At 49.4% G+C, this 16,432-nt stretch overlaps 1 protein-coding gene and 2 non-coding genes across 11 annotated transcripts in view; 1 reads left to right on the top strand and 2 right to left on the bottom strand.

Annotated features, from left to right (window-relative positions):
• Positions 1-15,947, top strand: part of TRIM7 (tripartite motif containing 7) — a 40,306-nt gene extending 24,359 nt beyond the window's left edge. For 2 of the 9 annotated variants that reach the window (XM_019634735.1, XM_019634734.1), the window contains exons 3-10: positions 2,843-2,870; positions 5,653-7,110; positions 7,966-8,061; positions 11,016-11,246; positions 11,922-11,944; positions 12,224-12,339; positions 12,767-12,802; positions 14,328-15,947. In XM_019634735.1, coding sequence (XP_019490280.1) covers positions 6,604-7,110; positions 7,966-8,061; positions 11,016-11,246; positions 11,922-11,944; positions 12,224-12,339; positions 12,767-12,802; positions 14,328-14,839 — 1,521 coding nt within the window. In that variant the 5' untranslated portion in view covers positions 2,843-2,870; positions 5,653-6,603 and the 3' untranslated portion in view covers positions 14,840-15,947. Of the gene's footprint in view, positions 1-2,842; positions 2,871-4,067; positions 7,111-7,131; positions 7,203-7,965; positions 8,062-11,015; positions 11,247-11,921; positions 11,945-12,182; positions 12,373-12,766; positions 12,803-14,327 lie in introns of those variants that run through there. The other 7 variants (XM_019634736.1, XR_002122972.1, XR_002122971.1 and 4 more) reach the window with 7 other exon arrangements.
• Positions 3,020-3,092, bottom strand: TRNAK-CUU (transfer RNA lysine (anticodon CUU)). Its single transcript has one exon. It is a non-coding gene; the product is annotated as a tRNA-Lys (tRNA).
• TRNAA-UGC (transfer RNA alanine (anticodon UGC)) lies at positions 3,574-3,645 on the bottom strand. Its single transcript has one exon. It is a non-coding gene; the product is annotated as a tRNA-Ala (tRNA).
• Positions 15,948-16,432: the final 485 nt, after the last annotated feature.

Below are 16,432 nucleotides of genomic sequence, written 5' to 3'. Positions count from 1 at the left end.
AAAAAAAATTGCTAGTTTATAAGAAAATAACATCTGTAAGTTGAATTTAAAACCTTAAGAATAACTAAGCTTTAACATTTACAACTATAATGTGTTGCATATTAATCACAGAAAAAGTATGCATTCTTTTCCACGTTCAAAAGCCTCCCCCTTGCCCTTAGACACTAACCCTCTCAAATGACAGCAGAGAGGGTTTCCCAAAATATCCAGTGATTTTAAGCCAGTTGGTCCTGACACAGAATGGAGGAGTAGGTCATTTGGGGTTATCTTTTTGGCCACTCTTCCTTTTGCAGGCAGACCTCCAGAATTAGGTTGCCCTGGCTGACATTTTGTCTTCCTCCTTACCCGGAATTCACACTGCCCAGGACACTAGCATGTGACTGAGACCTGTCTTTTATCTGGGGGACTTGCACCCTTAAAACCATGTGACATGATATAAATGGCAGTGAAATAACAGGGTGAGCATTTGATGTTGGTTGAGCCATCTAGCCTGATGCTACACAGACCCTGGAAGAATGACCTGGTCAAGTCTAGTAAAAGGAAACGAGTGAAAGAAAGAGTGAATATCAGAGTATTTTTAGACTCGTTAGAAAATAGGCATGAATAGGGCTGGCCGAGTGGTGCGTTGGTTAGGAGTTGACTTGGGTCACCAGCTCTGAGCATCAGGACCCTGGTTTGGATCCCACATGAGGGCCAGTGATGCTGCGCCCTCTACAGCTAAGATGGTGAACAACAGTTCGACCTGAAGTTGGGCTGCCCTGAGTTGCCGACGACGGTGTATGGCCAGCAGCTGGTGTGTGCTTTCGCGAGCCGCTGTGAGCGGCTGTCCAGTGGCCAGCGAGTGACTGCCTCACCCAGGAAGAGCGCAATGATAATACCAGCATGGGCCAGTGAAGCGACGTGCTCCAGAACTAGACTGAAGAACAAAAGGACAGCAACTTGTCTGTTCCCTTTCCCTAATTCTCCAATGCTGTTCCCCTCCCCCAATTCCCCAATAAAATCTTAAAAAAAAGAAAATAGGCATGAATATATTAAACCTGAAGATAATTTTCTGTTTCAAATGAAAATATTCGAGTGGATGGTTAATTAATAATTTATATATAAATTATATATAATCATTATTGTAAGACCACTTCAGAAACTACATGCATGATCTAATAATTTGTATATACTCCATATGACACCAACCAAATAGAAAGTCATATTCAAATTTAATTTCTTATATCTGGTTGGATTCTTCCTGTCCAAGAGAGAAAATTTGCAGAGTAAGAAATAACCACGCAGGCCTTTCCAATGATGCTGTGGCTTTGCAAGTAAGGAAAATATAATGGTCTCTCCAGAAACAGGACTGAAAAGAGAATAGAAAATATTTTCCTATAGAATTGGATTACAAATCATAAATGAGAGTGACACTGTGATCTCCAGAATCTTTTGTCTGAGTATGCTCCTGTGAGAGACAAAAAGAGGGTTCCTCTCCTTGCCAGATGATGTCCTGCAGGCCCTATAATGGATATTACCTTCTGGACAGGCAGTAAGGAACCCTGGCAATTTTAAGGGTTGGGGCGGGGGTGGGAGGTAGGGAGTGGGATGTCACATTTTAGGTTTTTTGCTAAAACAGCCCATTGCCACCAAAGCAGTGGAGAAAAAGGCAATCTCATTCATAGCTGATGGGAGGTAATATCAGTGTGTAGGATCCACAGCTAGGTGATTTGCCAATTTCTATAAAATTACAATAGCATATATGCCGTGACCCAGTAATCTCACTTCTGGGAATTTGTCCCACAGTTATGAGTGCACAAGTGCAAAATGACAATGCTACATTCTTACTAACTGCAGCATTGATTGTAATAAGAAGAGGTGAAACAATATAAATGTTCATCAGTAGGTGATGTGTTAAATAAACTATGATTCAGCTACAGAGGAATAGTATGCAGCTGCAAAAAGAGATTGAGAAAATTTTCTATGTCCCGAGATTTAAAGATCTTCAAAATATAACAGGTATAATAATATTTTGTGTAAAATAGGAAAATAATATTTTTTCATCAAAAAACTCTGGAAGAATATGTACACAGATACACAAGTTGTTACCTAAGGAGGGAGGTTGGAAGTTGGATGGTTTTCACTGAATATTTTTATAGATGGTTCAGTTTTAGAGCAATATTAGTGTACTACTGACTCAAAAGATGTTTTAAAAACTCATTTTGTGGTGCAGCCTCTTTGGAAAATGGTATGGAGTTTCCTCAAAAAAAAATTAAGCTTAGAAATACCATATGATCAGGAATTCCACTTCTAGTATATACCCAAAAGAAGTGAAAGTAGGAACTCGAACAGATATTTGTACACCCAAGTTCATAGCGGCATTATTCACAATAGCCAAAAGGTGGAAGCAACCCAAGTGTCTATCAATAGATGAATGGATAAAGAAAATGTAGTATATACATACAATGGAATATTATTCAGCCTTAAAAGAAAGGAAATTTTGACACATGCTGCAACATGGATGAAGCTTCAAGTTGTTATGCTAAGTGAAATAAGCCAGTTACAAAACGACAAGTATTGTACGATTCGTCTTAAATGAGATACCTAGAGTAGTCAAATTCATAGAGACAGAAAGTAGAATGCCAGGGGCTGGGGTAAGGAAAGAATGGGGAGTTACTGTTTACTGGGTAGAGTCTCACTTGGGGAAGATGAAAAAGTGCTGGAGATGGATTGTGGTGATGGTTGCACAACAATGTGAATGTGTTTAAAGCTGCATGCAGAACTGTATACTTGAAAATGGTAAAATAGTAAATTTTGTTACGTGTATTTTACATAATTTTTTAAATCTCATTTTTTTTCGCAGACACAGGCAAGATTAATGAATAAACAAGGTGCGTATAGCCACAAAAAAGGCAAAACGATTACTGCACACAGGAAATTTCCACTGTGGGATTTCTTTGTTTTTCGGAGATCGGGTCTGGGAATGAATTGTTACATATGACCAATCATTTTTAGGTTAAGAGCAAAATATGTAACCTCGCGCCCAACGTGGGGCTCGAACCCACGACCCTGAGATTAAGAGTCTCATGCTCTACCGACTGAGCTAGCCGGGCGTGCTAAAGCTGGCCTTTAACAACTGTAATTAACAATTATTACGTCATGGTGGACTTGGGCTTGTATCCAGTTCCAGGTTTCAAGTTCGGTTTAGTTTGAGTATGGTCCGGCCATTAAAAGGCTCTTGGCAGCCCAGAAATTCAAATTCTCACTATCCTGCCTGACTGTCCCTCCCACTTCCGTCCGTTTTCTGCTTGCTGTCCTCTGCCAGGGAGCGACCTAACTCTTTTTCATCCCCGGGACGCTCACGGCGCGTAGAGAAAACGCTCGCATACTGATGCCACTGGCGCGTTCACCTTGTGACTTATTTTTAAATCCAGATTTAGAAGGCAGCGTCAGGGGATGGGAGTAGGTAAAAGCCGCAGAGGATACATCAAACGGGTGCAAACGCCGAGATACGGGGTTTTCCCCCCAGAACTGTGCATAAATAACTGCAAAAGGTGGAAAGAGAGCAAACAAAAGAAGACCTCTTTTTTGCGCTGGAGATGCCGGGGATCGAACCCGGGGCCTCATACATGCAAAGCATGCGCTCTACCACTGAGCTACATCCCCGCTCACGCAAGTTGTTCTCCCTGCTCTCTCTTAGCAGCTTATTTGCACAGGGCGCAGATGGGTGAACAGTATTCGTCAGGTTGAAACAACCCTGAGAATACAAAACCCCGCCTGCAGCATCGCAAGGGGTTCTAGGGTCCTCTACTGAGTGACTCCAGGTGAGAGGACCTTGACTGAAAGAAGCCCGGGAGCGGACAGGGCCGGGAAGAAAACCTGAAAGCCTCGGTGGAAAAAGGGGAAGTCTTTTGACGCAATGCCCAAAATGAAATATGAGCCTAAAAAAGAAAAAAAGACTGTGTGCAGGGCGCTACGTTTGTAAAACAAAAAGAACGGAGGATGTAGTGAAATATATATTTGTATTATAATTCAGAATCATTATTTTACAAATAATCATTTACAATTATTTGTAAAATAATTAAGAATCACTTGAGATGAGGAGGGGACTGGTGTGCAGGCTATAGGCAGACTTTTCACTGTGAACCGCTCTGTATATCTGAATTTTGAACCACGTCCAAATTAATTCAATCCAAGAAAAGTTTATGGAGCATCTACTAGGTATCAAGAACGTCTCTAGAAAACTGGGGGTTCAGAGGTGAACAAAACTGACACAGCCCATCCTCTCTAACAGCTCGCGTTCCAGAGGAGGTAGAGTGCTAGAGGGCTGAGGAAGAGAATGTGGTAAGGTGTGAATTAAACAGTGTGGTCCCGGCAGGCTTCATTGAGAAGTGACATTTGAAACAGGACTTGAAGGAGGTGGGAAGTGGGCCATGCATGTATCTGGGAGAAGAAAGGTCCAAGTAAAGGGAACAACCGGTTCAAAGGTAGGCTCTTTCTGACATGTTGCAGAGCAGCAAGGAAGTCGATGTGGCAAGAGGGGAGTCACCAGTTGAGAGTGATAAATCAGAGTAGAGAGGCGGGTGCAGGAGATGGGGAAGAAGAATGGGTAAAGCTTTTAGACAACAGTAAAGACTTCGACTTTTACTCTGAGAGAGGTGAGAGCCACTGGAGGGTTTGAGCAGAGGAAGGCCATGACAGGAACAGAATTGTCCTCACAGCTACATGGAGAAGATAGGGCAGAAGAGCGGAGCAGAAGGGCAGAGACTGTTACACACTGGAGATGGTGCAGTGGAGGAGGTGAGAATGAGTACATGTTGAAGCCTGCGGGTAGGGCGTTTGCAGTTTTTTCCTCTTGGGAGTCAGAGGACTTCCTGGTTTTGACCTGAGCATCTGGAGGGATGGAGTTGCTGTTAAACGGGGTGGGATGGGGAAAGCTGTGGGAGGAGCATGTGGTGGGGCAGATTAGAAGTATAGCTGTGGACACAGTGAGTGTGTGACCCCCCTTACAACACGCCTGTGAAGATGCAACCCGGGAGTTGGATGTGGGAGCCAGGCATCTTAGGGGGACCTGAGCTGCGGTTGTGTACTGTGGTGTCAGCAGGGAGAGGGTCATTCAGGCTGGGAAAGTGTAAGAGATTACAAGGAAGTGGGTACAGACAGAGGTCCAAGGACTGAGCCAGGGCAGGGAGGGGAGACCGAGGTAGCAGGTCGTGGCGCTGGCTGGAAGAGCCTGGGAGGGGCTAAGAAGGTGTCAGGAAGGAGGAAGCATTATTTGGCTAGGGAGTTTTTGAAAGTTTTTCTTTTTTTTACTTCCCTCCCTTCCTGCTAGACCTCCATGACTGTTTACTATACATTTACAATGCATACCAGTTTCAATGGTTCTGTTGACTCTAGATGGTATGCATAACTGGCTCAATGGCTTTAAAGTTTTTACATTATCTGAAGATCCCCTCCTATCCCTGAAACAAACCAGCCTCTGGGAAGCGCCTTTTTCAGGAATTGCCTGACCAACGTCTCCTTTCCTTTGTTCGGCCTCTACTTACATGCCTATAAAACCTTTTGTCTCTATTAAGAGCGGGAAGGCAGTTTTGTGACAAGGAGTCCCCTGTCTTCCCTTAATGTTGCGATTTTGTAATAAACCTGTGTTTCTTTCCAATCTCGCCTCTCCAGTTTTGGCTTTCATGGGACGTGCAGCCGGACCTTTGGCACGGTAACAAGAAAGGGGACTTTGCCTTTGGGTTAGGATCGCTGAGGTCACTGGTGACTTTAATAAGAGCGATTTCTGAGGAGGGTAGGGGTGAAAGCCCGACTCCAGTGACCTCCAGAGGGCATGAGAGAGGGGGTGGAAGCAAATAATACTGGAGCGGGGCTGTGGAGATGATTTGAAGATGATTTGGAGGGACAATAGAGGATTGGGTTTTTTTTTGGGGGGGGGAGAACACCAAGTAAAGTGGGAAATTTTATTGTAAATGTATTATTTGTTCAAAAACCAAAATTAAATAAAGAATAAACAGCGGGGGAGGGGACAGCAAGAAAGGTAGCTACAGGGGTGGATATGAGGCCACGCTTTGGGGAGGCAAGAGCCAGGTTCCAGATTCCAAATTTAGCTCAAGCACAGGGCGGGGACAAGCCTGCACTCCGGTAACCTGACACTGGCTCGGGCGCCAGGCCCTTCCCCGGGCCGTGCTGGGTCAGCCTCGGGCGCCATCCAGGAGTGGTGCCCAGCTGGGCGTGTGCACCCACCTGTCCCGGCCTGTTTCATGCAGTTGACTGGGTCAGGCTGGGACGGCCTGGAGGGGCTGAGCGAGGCGGGAGACAGGGAGAGGGCTCCGTGGGACCGAGGAGGCTGCGGACCAAGACCGGGGACTGAGGGGCCCAGAAGCGGGGACGCAGACCCGCACTTAGACCTCCTCGTTGCGCGGCGAGGCCAGCAGGCGCACCCGCCCAGTAGGTTTTCCAGCTGGGCGCGACCCAGCGCCAGTCTCCGCCTGCCGGCGTCAGCGGGGCCCATCCTCCCAGTGGGCGCCGAGAGGCCCGCCCCGGCCGCGGCGCTCTCTGCAGGGTATTACCGGGTCCCTGTTATTCCCCGCGCCGCCCAATTCGCGTGCGCTGAGGGCGCGCATGGCGGCAGTGGGGCCGCGGACCGGTCCGGGCGCCGGGGCCGAGGCGCTGGCACTGGCGGCGGAGCTTCAGGGCGAGGCGACGTGCTCTATCTGCCTGGAGCTCTTCCGTGACCCGGTGTCCGTCGAGTGTGGCCACAGCTTCTGTCGCGCCTGCATCGCCCGCTGCTGGCAGCGCCCCGGCGCGGGGGCTGCCGCGGCCCCCCGCGCGCCGCTCTGCCCACTGCCCTGCCCGCAGTGCCGCGAGCCCGCGCGCCCCAGCCAGCTGCGGCCCAACCGGCAGCTGGCCGCGGTGGCCGCGCTGTTGCGGCGCTTCAGCCTGCCGGCGGTCGCGCGAGAAGAACGCGAGTCCCCAGAGGCGGTGGCGATCGGGTGCGCGCAGCATGGCGAACCGCTCAAGCTCTACTGCCAGGACGACGGACGCGCCATTTGCGTGGTGTGCGACCGCGCCCGCGAGCATCGTGCGCACGCCGTGTTGCCGCTCGAGGAGGCCGTGCAGGAGGCTAAGGTGAGCGCCGGCCCCACCTCTGCCGCCCCGGCGACCCCTGTTCCTGTCTTGCAGTCCGCGCACGCATTGCAGACAACAGGCAGGAGGCCCAGGTCAGCCCCTGCCTCTTTTCTCCTATCCCATTTTACCCAACACTGGCTCCGGGGCCGAGCGTGGCTCTCCTTCTGCCCCCAAACCGTCAATATCCCCAACCCTCTCGCATTTTCCTCTGCGCCCCATACTGGACCGCCTGCGCAATGACCTCCAGATTTGGCGATTTTCTTTCTGCCCATCTCGGGCTCTAGCGGCATCTTGGGCACATCCACACACCGCTACACCCACTCTTAGCTCTTTCTCTGAGTGAGACGACTTTCCCAAGAGATCGCGCAAGGATAGGTGGCTCCAGGGTTGAGTAGAGCGCGGAGAGAGACGCCTGGACTGTCCAAGTTGCTGATTCTGGGCTCCTCTCTTTACTGTCTCCTTGCTGGGATCCCAGCTGAGATGTGGACGGAGACCTCGGGTGCACAGTCCCCAGACTTTCTTTGTTTTCTTTGCTCCCTACAGTGCTCCAACCCTTCCATACAGAGGGATTTGTGGTGGGGAGGAGAGCAGGAAGGACAAGGCGCGTTGGGCTGCTGGGGGCGGGAAGGGTGTTGTGTTTCAGCCAGAATTGTGCGCAGATGGTCCTCGGGAAGTGAGACCCAGGGACCTTTGGCGTCACCCTGAAGTTGCCCTGCCCCTCTATGTGCAGTCTGTGCAGCCTGTATCCATCCCGTCCAGAGATGGCTTCAATCCGACCTCCTCAATGAGCAGGGCCTTCCTTCCCTTTCCTCTGGATCCTCTCCTCAGAATGTCTCCCTTCTCACCCTCCCCCAGGAACTCCTGGAGTCCAGGCTGAAGGTCTTGAAGAAGGATCTGGAGGACTATGAGATGTTTCGTTCCACCGAAGAGAAGGAGAGCAAGGAGCTCCTGGTGAGTCGGGTACCCCCAGGGGCCCCTCCACCCCCACACCACAGCAACAGAGGGCCGGCCTCCCACCACCCGGGCTCTGTTTTTGGTGTGGTGTTGGAGTGTGTGCCTGTGGAACAGCAGAGGTGGATTTTAGAATAATAGGATTCATACACTTTATTATATAACCAGAGCTTTGGAGAATGAAAGGGAGTGCTAAAATAATGGTTCTAGAACAGCTAGCTGGCTTAACTGGAACTGTCCCAGTGAATCAGAATGTATAGTTACTTTAATATTACATAACACCCCAATGAGGGCCTGTGGTAGCATCTTGTAATTGAACGCATGCGTTAATGTTTCTACAGAGAAACATGAGTATTCATACTAAGTGGGGACATAAACACAGTAAATAGCCCCATGTTAGTCCAGCGCATGTTTTGCCACCAAAAGTTATGAAAAAACTTTTTTTCAATTTTAGAGGTTTTGAAATTGAAATTAAGGCAGGGGGCTCAGTGGGTGTCAGCTGCTTCAGGCCCAGCTAAGGGAAGGAGATTTGGGGACTGGTTTCCAGCAGCCTAGTGTGCCTAGCGACCCCTGGTGAGTAGGAATGATATTTTGTCCGTCTTTACAACGGAACAGGAAAGTGAACTGGGGCTCATTTTGGTTAAGGCGGGCAAACCTGGGTCATGGACTGTAATTTTCTACCTCTCAAATTCAGTTCCTAGCTCAATAAAGTGGTGTTAAAAGAATGAAAGGATCTACTAGGGTCTGTTGGGACAGAGCCCATTCAGGTCTGGATTTGGGAATTGGAGGAAGAGGAACTTAAGGTCCCTCCTATCTTCATGGTGGGGACGGGGCAGTGTGGAGGGGAAAACCCTGAGTTCAGATGACCCTCAGTTGCAATTGATGCACCTGCTTCCAGTGTGTATCCAGCTTTTCCATCTGATCATTCACTTCCCTCTGCAAGGAAGGGCCCAGCCCTCTACTGGAGACAGGAGTTAAGTGTGTGACTCTTCCATCTGTGACCCAGATGGCCTTCCACAATGGGGTCAGCTTCCGGTCTCTGACCCCACCCACCATGACACTGCTGAGAACTTTCTGCTCTGTCCTCTGCCAATCCACCACCCCTCAGGCCCGCACATTCTTTAGAATTACTAAATACTTGCTGAATGAAACAAGAGAGGTAGTGGACTCTTGCTGCGTGATAACAAGGAGAATAAATGCTTTTATTTGCCAGTGCTCTTAGCATTTAGAGGAGTGGTTCTCAACTAGGGGCAGTTTGTCCCCCAGGGGAATTTGGCAATGTCTGGAGATATTTTTCATTGTCTCCACTGGGGCAGGGTGCTATTAGCATACAGTGGTAGAGGCCAGGGTGCTGATTAAGCATCCTATAGCACAGCCCTCCACAACAAAGAATTGTCTGGTCTCAAATGTCAATAGTGCCAGGGTTACCCTGATTTAGAGTATTTTGGCTAATATTGTTCCACTTGTGTTATTTCCTTGGGAGGCCATACGGCATAGTTGTAAGAAGTTCAGACTCTGGTGTCAGACTCTGGGGTTAATATATACTGGCTCCCCACTTACTAGTCACATGCTTCTCTATCCCCTCGTTTGTTAAGTGGGATGAGAGTGCACTCACGTCATTGGGTTGTTGTCAGAGGTGAGTGAGTTAACCCTGGTAAAAGCCCCATGCTACTGCTGCCTGCTTGCCCAGTGTCCGGCTGATGAAGTTCCTGGGGGAGCCATGGCCTGAACCCAGGTCTCCTGACTTCAAAACCCACTCACAGTTTCCTCTTCCTTAAGAGTTTTCAGGGAAAAGGAGCTGTGACAGTAGAGCTTGTCCTGGAGGAACAGAATCCTTCTCACTTCTCACTGGCATGAGAGGTCTCCCTTGTTACGTCATGTGCAGCCCCTCCCACATGTTCATGTAAAGAGTCAGGAGAATCAGGAGCATGAGTCTGGGTCTGAAAACACAGGAGTGTAAATCCTGTGGATCATGGTAATGGAAAGAACAGAATATGAAGTCTGCACACAGTATATTCTCACTTGGGTCGTTGTGGATGTGCTATTATCTCTGGTCACTGGCGTTGATTTTCCTTTTTTTTCCCCTACTTTTCTGCATCTTCCAGATTTTATATTACCAGCATGTGTTACCTTCATAGTTGCTAAATAGAGGTGTGGTGTTCTTTTTAAAGTGAAGTAAAGTGAGGAGTGAAAGTTGGAGGGCTGATGAATGTTATAAAGCAAAATTGACCTGAGTACATTTTAAAGATCTTATTGACTTTATTCAGTGATTGATGAATTGGGCAGCATCTAATCTAGATAGAAAGGAGCTCTATCCTTCTTATAGGCTGCAGGAGCAGTAACAAAGAAGTTTTACAAGGCAAAAAAACAGGTTGGTTATTGCAAGGTTACTTTCCATATAGGGATGGCAGGGGCTTATCAGGCGGATTACTGAACAAAGGCAATCCTCTATTAGCTGATTTAAGACTCCATTTCTGGGAGAGCCAAAACTGTAATGAAGTCTGATGATGTGGGGCTTAGCATAAGTGACTATTTTGTCCCTGTTTTCTAGTGTTTAACACGGAATAAATGTATTTGGGGAAGAAAAAGTGACCTCAGTTTAATCCTTATAGTGGCCCCAGGAGGCACTAATTTATCCCTCTTGCTTTTCAAATGAGGAAACTGCAGCCCTGAGTAGTTCTGGGGTGAGTTTGACATTGTCCTATGTTAGTGGGAGATCCCAGGTATAAGGAGACACACGGGTACATCTGTAACAGGGGAAGGGAGAGCATGTATTGAGGCTGCTGCGTGCCTAGATTTGGATATTTAGTGTGTGTGCAGGGTGGGCACATGTTGGTAAGCCTGTGACCCCTGAGCAGTGAGCCTGCCCTTATGGGACAGCTCAGAGGTCCCTGTGCAAATGCAAAGCCTTGATGCCCACTCCGCTCACCTGTCCAACTTCTCCCCTTGGACAGAAGCAGATGGCAGCTGAGCGAGAGAACGTGGGGGCAGAATTCCAGGCGCTGCGGGCCTTTCTGGTTGAGCAGGAGGGCCGGCTTCTGGGCCGCCTGGAGGAGCTGTCCCGGGAGGTGACACAGAAGCAGAATGAGAACCTGGCCCAGCTTGGGGGCGAGATCACCCAGCTCTCTAAGCTTAGCAGCCAGATCAAGGAGACAGCTTGCAAGCCTGACCTTGACTTTCTTCAGGTGAGTCTGGCTCCCCACAGGGCTTTGAGTCATTTATCATAAGGCATGGTAAAGGCAGTGAGAACAATCAGATCCTGTGAAGGGACTGGAGAGAGGCGCTCTGATTCTCCTGGGGTTAGAGGTTTAAAGGGATGTGATAAAACTTCCTTGACCATAAACCACAATAATATATCTTATATCATATTCCAGTAGAGAGAAAAGTCTCAGAAAATCACACCTTTACTACATGTGATGCACTTTGATGTTTTCTATTCTGTTTCATTAAAAATAGTCACAGTTCACTAAACAAACATTACAAGTCACCAATGGCTCAAGAACAGTCATTTAAAAGACTGGTCTGAATGAGCAGTTGCTGCATAAAGGCTGTGACTTATCTTGGTGTTGTCACGAGCAGAGGGAACACTGGGTCCCAACAGAAGGCTCCAGTGACAATTCTTTAACAAGGGGAGCATTTGCAGAGCTGTGGGCAGAGTCGAAGGACCACACTGATGAGACATCCAGCTGCCAGCCACAGTGGGAAGCCCTTGGCCCCCGGAGCCATGCAGGCGGTGGGACGTGGTACACCTTCTTACTGCTTATTCCTCTGGATGCAGGGCAGGGGGCCGCTTTTATTTTCTCAAAGGTGCATGGAAGTTACTCAATGCTGATTTGATTTTCTTTCATTGTTCTTTCCAGGAATTCAAAAACACACTAAGCAGGTGAGTGAACTTAACAGTTCCTTGGGTGTCTCTAAGCTGGTTTGTCTCCTTTTTCACTGCACTCTCTCTCTTCACTTGCCACCCTTGACTTCTCACCTCCGACTTCCCAGCACCTTACCTGGGTGCCTTCTGAGGCAGATGTTCACCTGCCTGGCCGTGGGTATTGGCATGAGATCAGGCTCTCCTTTTTCTACCTTTTCCCACCAAAGGGACCTTACTGTCTTAATTGTCAGAACAGGACAGTGTTGGTGGGCCTTCCTCAGGGTCCTTGTCCTGCAGGTGCAGCAATGTGCCTGCCCCCAAGCCAAGCACAGTTTCTTCTGAGATGAAGAATAAAGTCTGGAATGTTTCCCTCAAGACCTTTGTCTTAAAGGGGCTGCTCAAGAAGTTCAAAGGTAGGGCCTGTGCGTGTGGGGCTGGGTTGTGTGGTGCCGGTGGCAGTGGTGTGGTCCTGGTGGTTTTGGGTCCCAAGGATATGCCTTTCCAGAAGTTATGTGAGAAAACAGGAGCTGGGGTATATGGTGGCTAATCTATTCAGACCCCCTCAGGGCACAAAGCTTCCCCTGGGGACAGACAGGGTAGACGTGCATTGGGGACATTGAGAAAGGAGAGCTCAGCTCTGACTAGCTCCAGGCAAAAGAGGGGGAAGCCGGACTGGGAGAACCAGAATACTGCGTCTCCTCCACAGACACTGGGCCTGATGTATCGGAGTGAGCGAGCCAGGGAGGCCATAAATGTCAGAGTAGGTGGTGTCACTGTCATTGCCAGATAGACAGTCTCCTGTGTCTTTCATACATACCCTGCTTTGTTTCTTCCCCTCAGAGGATCTTTGCGGAGAGCTGGAGAAAGAGGAGAAAGGTAAGATGGTTGTGGGTGATAGTGAGCGTCCCTTATGTGGCCATGGAGAGAATCCACTTCCTGCCAGTGACTGTCTCTCTGGGCTTTGTGCATGGTTGGTTCTTCTGCCTGCTCACCTCAGCGACTGTCATCTGGTCCCTATTCCTTGTCATCTTCATCTTCACTTCATAGTGCTGACTCCCTCAGGCCACAGTGGGACCTATAGGGCTGTAGAGCAAAAGTGTCCTGCGCCTCGGGATAAGATTGGGGAGGGCTTGTCGGTCACTGGACAAGCTTCTCCTGGACGGGGTTGTGTACAGGGGTCAGGGGAAGCTGGAGGAGGCTGAGGACAGGAAATGAGATTGTTCTTACTCCTCCAGAGCTCTGGGGTGAGTGGGATCCAACCCACGGTGAGGGGAGGGATAGGCAGAGCATCTACTCCTGATGCTGATGACGGAGCTAAGTCAGACTTTGGGAAGAATCTAAGCCAGCTGAGACAGACCATGTCCCTCCTCTGCTGGGAACCCCGCACTGGCCCCTCTCAGGCAGCAAAGGCTGGAGTCCTCACTGCAGTTTGCCAGGCCCCACAGCATCTGGCCTCACTGCGCACTCTCCCCCTGGTACTCTGTGCAGCCACACACCCTCCTGCTGCTCCTGGAATGCATCAAGCTCACACCTACCTGGGCCTGGGTGCTTCACCAGACAGCCACCTACCTACCTGGCTTCTCACCACCTTTATGTCTTTGCTCAAATGCACCTTCTCAGTGAGGCCTTCCCCGGGCCCTCTAATTGAAATTACAGCCTGCTCTCCTGATCCCTCTCATCTTCTATGTTTATCATTTATTGTCTCTCCTCCCCTCCCCCGAGAAAGGAAGCTGCAGTAGGGCAGGGAACTTTGGTTGGGATTCCCAGGGCCTGAAACACAGTAGTACTTACAAATGTGCATATTTGAGCTTTTTATTATGGAAAATCTCAAACAAACACTAAAGTAGAGAGACCAGCATGACAGATATTATGTACTCATCACACACCTTCAGCAATGATAAACTGATGGCTAATATTTTTCATAAAGACCCCAGCCATGTCTTCCCACTAGATTATTTTGTTTTTGTTTTTCTTTTTTTTAGCTGAGCCATCCTGCCACCTGTTGGCAGCTCAGCAGCTGCTCAGCTCGGGCAAGGACTCGAGCGGCTGTTGCCCAGAGCTCAAACTCTTGAGCGAGTTCTTAACCAACTGAGCCATTCGGCCGGCCCCCCACTAGATTATTTTGAAGTAAATCACAGATATCATGTCCATAAATATCTGAGATAAAAAAAAAATCAGAGAAGTTGATGATTTTTCCAGTATCTAAGTTTTTGACATCTCCCAATTGTCTTTTAAATTGGATTTTGTCCATGTTTTTGAATTGGGATCCAAATCAGGTCGGTATATTGCATTTGTTTGATTTCAACATGTACTGGGTGGGTGCGTGGGGAACACCAGGAATAAGGGGCGGTGGCTATGCAAGTAGCCTGCATGGCTTTCTCCCCTGTCTCCCCCACTGCAGTGGAGCTGACCTTGGACCCCGACACGGCCAACCCTCGCCTCATTCTCTCTCTGGATCTTAAAAGCGTGCGCCTGGGACAACGGGCCCAGGACCTGCCCAGCCACCCGCATCGCTTCGACACCAACACGCGCGTCCTGGCGTCTTGTGGCTTCTCCTCAGGGCGGCACCACTGGGAGGTGGAAGTGGGCTCCCAGGATGGCTGGGCCTTTGGTGTGGCCCGTGAGAGTGTGCGCCGTAAGGGGCTCACACCCTTCACCCCCGAGGAGGGTGTTTGGGCGCTGCAGCTCAACAGCGGACAGTACTGGGCTGTGACCAGCCCTGAGCGGACACTCCTCAGCTGTGGACACCTGTCCCGCGTGCGGGTGGCGCTGGACCTGGAGGTGGGGGCCGTGTCCTTCTATGCCGTGGAGGACATGCGCCATCTTTACACCTTCCGCGTCAACTTCCACGAGCGCGTGTTCCCCCTTTTCTCTGTCTGCTCCACTGGCACCTACTTGCGAATCTGGCCTTGAGGGAGCATTGCCCGGCCTCCCAGAGGGGGTGGGTCAGTTAAGGGTGAACTCCTCCTGGCTACCCATGGAAAGGGATGTTGTTCTCCTTCGAAGCCTCTTGGTGATTGAGTCCGCCCTTCACTCTCCTGCTCCAGGCTGCATTCAAGGGGCTTCTGGAGACCACAGCATCCGAGGCATGAAACTGGGTGATAGGGGAAAGGGGCTCTGTGGTCAGCTGAGCAGAGGAAGAGATTTTTTGTACCCTCAAGACCTGTCTCCTGCCTGTTGGTCACATGTGGATTTGGTCCAGCTGTGAGGAGGTGGAGACAGGTGAAGACAAGTCCAGCTGTTGACAGAGGTGCTTCCTCTCACTTGGGCTCATTGTCCAGACTCAGCAGGGCCTCTGGCTCCTGGAACAATACCAAGCCCTGGTCCTGTGCTGTCCTCAGTTGCAAGGAGCCATGTTCTGGCCGGAACAGCCAAGTTCACGATCACTTATGCTTTGCCTTTTTGTCAGCTGCTAGCTCTGCCTTCAGAGACCTGAATCCAGCTGGCCTGACCAAATTGTCTACTCAGGGAGGTGCACTGGACTCCCAGCTCCGAGAACAGTCTGGGCCAGAACTGGAAGGAGACCCTTGATCTGTACATGAGGGAGAAGCCCAGGACAACAGTATATATAGACATGGCTGCCCTCCAACCCCTCTTAACTTGATACAGAGTGATATGTTCATCCTCAGCCTCAATGTCAGCCATGTGTGCTCTCACAGATGTCTAAACCCTTCTCAAGTGCCAAAGTACAGGCTCCTTTGGGTAAGGAGACCAAAGATCCTGGAATTTTGAAACACAAGACAGCACTTATTTTACAGATGCAACTAACACCAGCATGGAAATGCACAGAGCACAAACATACCCCTGACAGATTCTGGAATTTGCTAAACATACGCCAACAGCAGAGAACCCTGGTGCCAAGGCAGCTCAGCCTGTGCCCTGGTGGCCATTATCACCTTGGCTAATTGTTCCCCTGGCTGGGCTTCTGGGAGGTTGGTGGTGGGCTGGCTGTTCCTTGCTTAGTGCTCCCCAGGGAAGGGAGATGGAGATGGAAATACAGACTGAATTCATTTGTAGGGTGGCTTGGCTCATTCTTGACTCGCCTAGTCTGTGTGTGAGAGAACAAGTGTGAGCAAGGGTTTCTCCAGACTGGGTGAGCATGTATGCTTCTGTGTGTGAGGAACATGCACACATTGTTGGTATCAGATTGCAGGGAGAGAGGTACTGCGCGGATCTTGGGAGAGGCACATATGAGCACATGCATAGGGTTTAGGTGCTGAAACAGACCTAGCTCAATGTGGTCATGCCCTATTATTGATTTGTTAAATATTAGCCACCTCACATTTAGGTGAGGGCCATAGGTTTCCTCCCCTACTAATAGGCTGCCAGGCTAGATGAAAGCCAGTTTAAGAACTAATTCTGTCCTGCACAGGTTCAGACTTGTATTGGGACGCAGGGACAGGGACAGTCAAATAGTTTGGTCTTAAAGTGTCATGGAGCTTCTGTGCTCTGTCCCTTGAGATACTTCAAGGTTCTTGTAGGGCAGGCATGATACTGTTCTCGAGA

The sequence above is a fragment of the Hipposideros armiger genome, unplaced genomic scaffold, assembly GCF_001890085.2.
Source record: "Hipposideros armiger isolate ML-2016 unplaced genomic scaffold, ASM189008v1 scaffold_1857, whole genome shotgun sequence".
Taxonomy (NCBI): domain Eukaryota; kingdom Metazoa; phylum Chordata; class Mammalia; order Chiroptera; family Hipposideridae; genus Hipposideros; species Hipposideros armiger.
Note: the sequence above shows the minus strand (reverse complement) of the source record. Positions and strands in the feature narration are given on the sequence as shown.